The 9,036-nt window shown below is 45.4% G+C and overlaps 1 protein-coding gene across 1 annotated transcript in view; it reads right to left on the minus strand.

The window, feature by feature from the left end:
* Nucleotides 1-9,036, minus strand: part of LOC111863042 — a gene marked incomplete at its 5' end in the record, with an annotated part of 254,203 nt that overhangs the window by 200,107 nt on the left and 45,060 nt on the right. Inside the window, 5 exon segments of the mRNA XM_023848988.2 lie at nucleotides 1,937-2,045; nucleotides 2,869-3,095; nucleotides 7,444-7,697; nucleotides 7,975-8,165; nucleotides 8,789-8,885. Coding sequence (XP_023704756.2) covers nucleotides 1,937-2,045; nucleotides 2,869-3,095; nucleotides 7,444-7,697; nucleotides 7,975-8,165; nucleotides 8,789-8,885 — 878 coding nt within the window.

A 9,036-nucleotide genomic window follows, 5' to 3' on the forward strand; every position in this document is an offset into this window, starting at 1 on the left:
CTTTATTTAAGCCTAGCTTATATTTGGGTTGTTGTATCCCAATAGGACTCTATATGACGCGGTTCCAGCAACAGTTACCGCGGTACGTTTAGGTGCTCATTCTATTGTGACCTGTATGAGACAGTTTTCAGCCAGATTTTGAGGCTTTTAGTCTAAGCCAGAGCACAAAACTCAAGGCCACAGCTATGAGAAATAAAATGGACCATTATATCATAGAGCATATAAAAGATATAAATTGAAACTAAACGCTTTCCTGCCACAGTAACTGAGAAAAATATTTTACCTCTTCTTACTGCAAAATTCCCGAATATAGTGAGGAACCAAATTAGAGTTTTCATGCTCCTAATAATATACGTTTCATGGAAATGCATCATGGGACAGCAATTTGTACGAAATGGAGAAACATTTCACACTTCTGAATCTGACGGTCCCCAAAATAAAAATACATAAATTTAAGGCTCGATTCATTGCAAGATCCAAAGTAACGTGAACCACAGGAATGCCATAGATATGAGACTGTATCCTCATTACTAATGAGTTGTAGTTCACACCCAAGAAATGTCTGGTTAGAGGAATATAATAACTAAGTAACACTTAATTACTTACTTACTTACTTATGGAGCTGAGCCCTTCTTGAGGATAAGCCAAATCTGTAGCTACTCTAGAATTTCCCAGCATTTTATGGAACCCGAAGGTTCATTACCGTGTTCACAAGAGCCCTCCACTGGTCTCTATCCTGAGCCAGATCAATCCAACCCATACAATCCCATCCTATCTCTCTAAGGTCCATTTTAATATCGTCCACCCACCTACGCCTTGGTCTTCCCAGTGGTCTCTTTTCTTCTGGCTTTCCCACCAATATCCTATATGCATTCTTTTTCTCCCCCATTCGTGCTACATGCCCTGCCCACCTCATCCTCCTTGACTTGATCATTCTAATTATACTTGGAGAAGAGTACAAGTTATGAAGGTCCTCATTATGCAGGTTTCTCCAACCTCCTGTCACTTCATCTCTCTTCGGTCCAAATATTCTCAACACCCTGTTCTCAAACACCCTCAGTCTATGTTCCTCCCTTAATGTCAGAGACCAAGTTTCACACCCACACTCAGTAACTCATTAAGCCAACAAAGCATCCTGTATACGTATATTGCATTTTCAGATGTGTCTCTTCATGCCATCACAATTGTGTAACATTGCAAGTTCCTGATTCTCGTGCTCCTAAACTAGAAACGTGTCCTTCCTTCCAGATGCATTCTTAGGCACAGAATCACGTCTCGGATTTGTCTTACTGAGGAGTGTTTGTTGCGTATGCTTTCTCAGCATATCCTTCCATTCAGAGCGTTACCTAAGTTTGTCAGAGAAATGGTTAGCAGGTCTCATGGGTCCTGAGGCCATGCAGTTCTTCCAGTGAAACACAAGCATTTCGTATGATTTTATCGTCATCTTCAGGGTCGAATAGTAAGTCAAGCAAGAAACCAAAAATAAACAAGCAGGTCTACTTACTGTCAGATTTTTGTCGGTGTCTTGTTTAGCTTCCTTCCCGACCTGAAGATGAATGCAATACCTTCCTCCGTAGGCCGTACGCTTCACACTTACCGCTCTGAGAACCTCAAATCCAACGTTAGTAGTCATGCTTCACTCTCGGCAAGTCCACAAGAATTCAGAGGTCCTACCTGGGGTTCTCTGTGTTCTGGAAAACTCCGGAGAGGACACGATAAGAACTTTCGGCGTTCTTCGTTCTTGATTATCAAAGTGGCGTTATGAAACATAGCAGGTTAAGACATTCGTGAAATGGGCGTAAACAGGTCAAGGTGTTGTGCTTAATACTGCGTGTGTTCTGTGACGCTCTGAAGAGCAGAGTGTCTGTGTGTGTGTGCATGTTTGTCTCACCTGCTCACCAGTGTGTCTGTGTGCATGTGTGTCTCACCTGCTCACCTCTGGCTGGGAGAACACTGTTGTTTGCTGCCCACGACTCGTTTGTAGAGGGTCAAGGCGTTGTGCAGAATATTCACCACAGACAGGGCATGGGCACTGGACAGCACGTCTGCAACAAGCATTGAAACAACACCACCTGATTCAAATACTTCAACACTGTCACACACTGCACAGTGGAGGCGAACATTTACCGTGTTACAAACAAATTATCTCATTGGGATTCACCAACCTACTTCGCTCGGTAGAGAGAGTCACTGAATAAAACTTCACGAGCCTTATCTTACTCTACAACTGCTTTTCATTTCTGAAGGCAAGTGCGGTCCCTGTGCAGAATTAATCACCATGCCAAGATGTGCTGGGGCGGTAGACGCACAGCTCCACACATTCTTAGTCTGAGCAGTGTGTGAAGTGAGTGGCCAACTTCATGATCTGGCCACTACAAACCCAGGCACAAAGCTCCCGCATGCTTTCGACTGAAGGATGCGTGAAGCTCAGTGGAGGCGAAACGTTCTTGTACCTGCCAGGAATACAATCCCAGATTCAGGCTAGTCCAGCTCGTACCGACCGGGTTACCCTGGATCCTGCAATTACTGGATGTTGTGAGAACAGTGAAAGAGAAGCAGGCATTCAGGCCTATGTACGTTTTTTGTACGTGTTGAGTTATAAAATTCGTAGCCTTCAAGGACCAAGGAGGACGAGATGCAGAGAAAATGCAGTATGGTGCGCGGTGTTGAGAGACGCAGACAAAACGTATCCATAAACCCGTTCGGGAGACCTACATAGTGCAAGTTCAAGGACTGGATGTGTGAACTGGACTAATCTGCCTCAGTAGTAACGGGCTATTGATGTCACTATTCGGGGTTCTCCAATTCTGGGGAATTTCTCGACTAGCAAGAACGTCTTGCTCGTGCTGTCGGGCAGGGGCACCGTACCTATGACGCTCTCCTCCTTGTCGAAGTCGTCGGTGAGAGCCTTTCGGACCTGCTCGAGGTGTTCGCCGGCAGCATGGCGCCACACTGACCCTAGTCTCTTAGCACCAAGTCGCTGGGTCCTGCCGCCGCTGGGCCTCGAAGATGATGCGGTCTCCGAGGGCTCACTGCCCCAGGGCCCCTGCTGTTGTTGTTTCTGACCGTGGCTAGAGTCCGGGCCGAAACCGCCACTGCAACAGGCACACCACAGTAGGAGAGAAAATATAACAAAACTACTGAGGTTGCTGGGGACACTTCATTGACTCCGTCGAGTGAGAATGTCCAGTTCGAATTTTTCTTTTTTATTTGTACATGTTTGGACCTCAGATTATAAATATAATTGATTTTTAAAGGAACACTCCATATTTACAGTAAACATGACTACGCAAAATACACATAAGGCTCAAATTGAGAAAACAAAACTGAGTTCAAAGAAACAAATTAATTTGTAAAAAAAAAATGACCGGAATTCTACTGAAAATGATTGTTCCCGATCACAGTATTGTGTAGCATGCATCTAGCTGATGTAGTTGTTACGAAGTGTTATAATTCTGGAAACTGAAGGATCCAGAGGCACATCCCTCTATATATACAGCGGAGACGGGGTCACGCGGTATCGTAGCTGGTTCAGACTACAAGCCGGAAGGTCGTGGGTTCCATTCCCGATGAGATCATAGAATTTTTCAATTGACTCAATTCTTCCAGCCGCACTATGGCCCTGGGGTCGCCTCAGCCTGTAACAGAAGTGAGTACCAGGAATCTTCCTGGGGGTAAAGGGCGGCCGGCTCTTGAGGCTGACAAACTCACCGCCATCTTTGTGCCGACTGTCTGGAAACCCTACGGGCGCCCACGGTCTGTTACAGGGATAGCTATACCTNACACAGCGCGGGGGGGCATATTGTGTCCAGGTGAGGTGACCGTTGTGACTGACATCTTTGCTCTTCTGTAGGTTGCATAGAAAGGAATGAATTGTAGAGAACACCATCCTCTAGCATGTGATGGCATGGAATCAGTAAACGTTCACTTATACTTCGGAGGGATATAATGCGTCCATCTTCAGTGTCGAAGAGCAGGCCGAGCAAGTAACCAATAGGAAACAGGCGAAAAATATAGGCTCTGACCCTCTTTTCGTTTGAAATTACGGTGAAATCCTCTTCGATTACAGGGCCTCACGTGCCCGAAGCTACCAATTTTCATAGTAACAACTGTGATCACTCAACAGCCAGAATGATTTATCTTCTGCTCCACAAGTGTGACTGCAACAATAGAAATATCAGCAGACCTGTTTACTGCGCCGCCTCTCTCGCTCTCTGTCTACAGGAAATCAGACCCTTTGAAGAAGCACAAGGAAAGAAATCGACAGAGAGCGCATGGCTTTGAACATTTACGATCTTTGTGAAATGACAAAAAAGGAGAAGACAGGTAGTTACAAGTTCCACTTCAGGACGAGGTTCTTGCGTACCAGTAACGATGAGGCACAATCTCAATATAGATCCATGCACCGAAAGAAACGCCGACTTAATAATGTGTACGAAGAAGATAAACGACTCCCTGAAACATGTATTTATAGGTATAATATTAAAATAGGCTTCCATTATGATTCACATGCCTGCTTCATGAATCCTGTTATGTAACGATTTATTTTCTTACTTAAAAAACAAACTGTGACCAACTAAACGTCTGAAAATATCTTAGGACGTATTTTTAAATAGTGTAGCATGGAGACCCGTTGCTCAGTAGTGGATCTGTAAATAAAGGCCGTTGGCAGGTAATGGCCGTAACAGATTCGTAACACGCACCAATGGAGTAATTGGGAAGCAGTGTTTTCTACGCTGTTCGTGCGACTGCTACGTGACGCAACAATAGAACTGGTGGGAGAGGTGTTTTCTGTGCGGTTCGTGCCGAGGTGTTTAAGCAGACCAAGTGTGGTGTTTAATTAGTTATGAGACAGTCGCTGGCCTGTAAGGACGTGAACGCGGAAGCTAAGGAAACTACGGCGTTGAAGCCGTTACCAATCGACGACCGGTGAAGATACAATAGACTGCGAAGACTTAGTGTGCTTTTAGTTAATTGCAGAATGTGTGAATTAAAGATAGCGCTGTAGTTACTTGTAGCTACGTTCTGTAAGATTTTAATAAATCCAATTACCAACCCATGACGATATAATGGATCTTATTATTATTATTATTGGAGGGGGTGGGTTTCACCATGCACCGCGACCAGTTGTACTGCGGCCACTTCTGGCCTATTGTGCCAGCCCCAGATGATAGGTGAGGGTGATTGTGGAGCAATGGGTGGAATGAAGATTGGCAGGGGAAACCGAAGTACTCGGAGAAAACCTGCCCCAACGCCACTTTGTCCACCACAAATCTCACTAACCCGGGCCGCCGCGGTGGGAAGCCAGCGACTAACCGCTTGGGCTATGGCGCGCCCTTTCAGAGAGTATATTCTTTTACTTTGATTGAGTGTTCCGCTCCGAATGATATGCCACTAACTGCGCATCACTCACCTGTTGAGAAACATGCATGTGTACAAAGGAACAGTGTTTGCACACAAGCGTAGGTTAGGCGTGAGTCGGTCTCGGCCGAACGTCTACAGCAGTTCGCGAACAAATTAGTGTTTACACATTTCTCTGTGAAGCTCCGAGGACTATGTAGGATTTTCTCGGGACTGGCTTACTTCCCGTATCCTTTAATCAGTTTCATAAGACACGTTAGATTATTTGTCTTCACACAACTCCTGCCAGGGTTTAGACTGAATATTTGATATACGAATATTTTCGGTAACGGTGGCTGTGCGAACTCACGCTCTTAGGCGGATCGAACAGTAAGCTCGGGTGTCCAACACTAGAGACGCGTCTCTGTGCTAGGCTCAGGAAGTGAACTGGAGTGAGGAGGTTGGGGCGTCCGAATTCTGGTTGTTTCCAGAACTGCTGGCGTCTCAAATCAGATTACATTTTATATTAGGAAACGAGTTGTCAGCTTCACGATCCGGCCGCTTTAACAATAGAAGGCGGGCCCCCAGTGGCATTCATTTGGAGTCAGTGTAACAGGTTTCTGGAATGACGGGGATAAATGATATCTCAAATATGCCGCAAATATAAACAGTTTGTGCTTGAACATGCAGTCTGTTCTTTTTGCGGAGAAGATTTGAACATGAAGATGCCCTGTGATGTGACGCCGTGTAGTTACGTGTATGTTTATGGGGATTTGAATGAACCTACTGCTTCCATCTTCACGGTACAAAAATCTTGAGCCATTTGGACAGACCAACTCTCATTTTCTCCGCTGCAACGGACAATTCTCTCACCGTAACTCCAAAGGATAGCTTTAAGTTTAAGCTCTAAACGATACGGCGGGCAAACAGTAACTGAATTTCTAATCGAATTCTAACTTGGCATCCTCCGGGTCTCCTGCAAATGGTTTTAGCCGTCATATTAACGCAGTTAGTAGTACTGAAATGCCAAGGTGAGTTGACAAATTGAGGGGAAGCTGGGGACTGTAGCAACATTTATCAAAGAGATGTCAGCGCAGCGATTTTCGGATTTGCAAGTGTGTTGCTGGAGGCTTGAATTTCGAGTAATACGACAGCAGTAAAGGGGATTTGAGTTTATCTTGAAGGCTGGAGTTGCTAAATCAAGTCAAAAACCTGCGTTTGAAACAAGAGCAGCACATACATACACACGAAACATTCGTTACATATATGTAATAAGACGTTATTTAACTGTCACATGTTCCTCTAGCAATTCATATTTTTCAGGTGAACAAGATATCCTCATTAAAACGCTACAACACCCTTAGTTTCCTCACTGTCATGTCGAAAGGATCCCATTGAGAAATCTCTCTTGAGCCAGCTCACATCCTAACAACCTATTGAAGTGAAAGCCATCATTCGTCGGCCTGATTTCCTTACAGTAGATTATACTGAATTGGCCGAACTGCTTATTGCCGTGAAAATGTCTTGAACAGCGCCTTATTCACATCCCTGGCTCCTCATAGTGATCATCTGAAGAGTTGAACGGTTGCGAGGCAACGAAACATCGGTATACATGGATCACATCTGTGACACAAAACCAGTTACAGTCTAATAGCAACCAGATCAGAGACAAAAAATGTACACAGAGATTTTATATATTAAGATTCTTATTTCTCGTGGGTTACTTTACCTTGCTGTATGTATCTAGAGTATACGGCAGCGAATAGTAAAATGAATGTCAAATTTGAAATGTTTTGGAAAGGTTAATCTAGTTACTACCCCGCTATTTGCCAGGAAGCAATGAGGAAAATCACGGAAACTCTCATTTAGGATAACTGATGTTCCGGCCAAGACTGGAACCGCTATGCTAGCCTGTTCGGTATGACTTGTTCTAATGCAATGGAGTCAGTAAGTTATATGCCGACGTACCTGCTGGTATGAGGTCGGTATCAGCCATGACCTGCTGTAAGTTACTAATCTAAAACAAACTGAGAAAGCCATGGGAATTGTCGGTCACGATATCGGACGTTACAACGTAAGCAATACATGCAGATGCGACCTTACCTTTCACTGCAAGGGTGCTGCAGAGCCTCCGACGCCTTCACTCTGATATGCGCAAGACGATGTACCACGCATGCGTCAATCACCTTGTTGATAGTGACCATGGCTGTGTACTGCAGGTCGTGAACCCCGTGGATCAGACTCAGGCACACTTTGAGCAATAGGCACAGCGCGGCGCTTAATTCTTTGCGTCGCGACGTCGCATCTTCCTTGGTTTCCAATGGCAGCTGAGGAATTCCGTAAGTTTCAATGGCAGTCTGAGGACAGAAATGCGTGGTAAGACACCGACAACTGGCTGCAAGGTCTTTGCGACAGGTATGTTGATGGTGTACAGAGGATTCAGTTATGGAGCATACAGGGATAATCAGTAGTAGATAATTTTTATTCTGTAAATTTATATTCATAAATAAACAGCCTAGCTTTCTGAATGTGCCCGCTGCGGTTCGTGACGAAATGATGCATCGCCATTTTCTTTCAGTTTGAGCAGGTTCTAGTCACTTCCCCCTCCGGAACAAAGTTCCTGTCTCCTTGTACCTTAAGGACGTTGTGCAGGAGGGCGGCCATGCTGCGATGGAGGGTCGTCTCGTTAAGGTTCTGTAGCAACTGCAGCAGAGAGGAGATATGGTTCAGCAAGCCCCTCAGCAGGTAGCCGAGACACTCCGGGTTGCCCGCCATGTGGTGCAGCACCTGGAAACTCCGCTCTGCTTCCAAAGACGGGCTCTTCTCTGTTACAAAATACAAACGCCAAGTTCACACTCACCCCGCAACAATGATTTCATAAAATATTAAATGAAAAGTAAAGTTGCCCCTCTGTTTAAGCTCAACACGGTGAGGGAATGAAGATAAGGCCCAGCACAGCGTTAGTCATACTGGCCCTCCAGAACCTTCATCCGGTGTGTGCGAGTTTCTTGCGTCCTTATGCCGACTCCTTGTCTTTCTCAGGAAACATCCACCGTAATCACGTAACAGTGAATAGTTGGTTCATTATAAGTTAACTTTCCTTCAATAAAAGGGTGCAATTCGTCGCAGTCTTCCTGATTTCATTTATAATTCCTTGAACCTAGCGTATAGTTCATGCATCTACAATCTTCTTATGAAACCCAAAGTTCAAGCAATCAGCACAAAACCATTAGGAGGCGAAAAGTGCTCTCAGACGTGCTGAGCGTAGAGAAAGCATGACCACGTACACAATTCAGCCACCCATCTACCGTCTTCCGTCTTTCAAATCAATCCAACGAGTCATTAAACCCGTGCTGTCCAAGCAATCCATCTAATCAACCCAGTGCACCCGTCCACGCAAACCATCCCAGGTGAACCCCCATTGACCCCACCGCACACGCAGACTCACCTGTCTGCACAGAAGTCTGTTTGTGACGTGACTCCCTCCAAGCTTTCCTCTTGGCTCTCCTGCGGGACTCCTGCTTGTACAGCACGTCGGAGTTCTCCTGCAACAGTGCAACCCTCTGGTAAGTGACGCAAGGATGGATGAAGCATGCGCAGCACAAACCAATACAGGCTGACCGCCGTCAGAACCCCAAATCAAATATAGGAAGAATACGGCCTTCTGAGTTTGGGGCCACATGGCACTACCCCCCC

Source organism: Cryptotermes secundus, unplaced genomic scaffold (genome assembly GCF_002891405.2).
Source record: "Cryptotermes secundus unplaced genomic scaffold, Csec_1.0 scaffold1452, whole genome shotgun sequence".
Classification (NCBI taxonomy): domain Eukaryota; kingdom Metazoa; phylum Arthropoda; class Insecta; order Blattodea; family Kalotermitidae; genus Cryptotermes; species Cryptotermes secundus.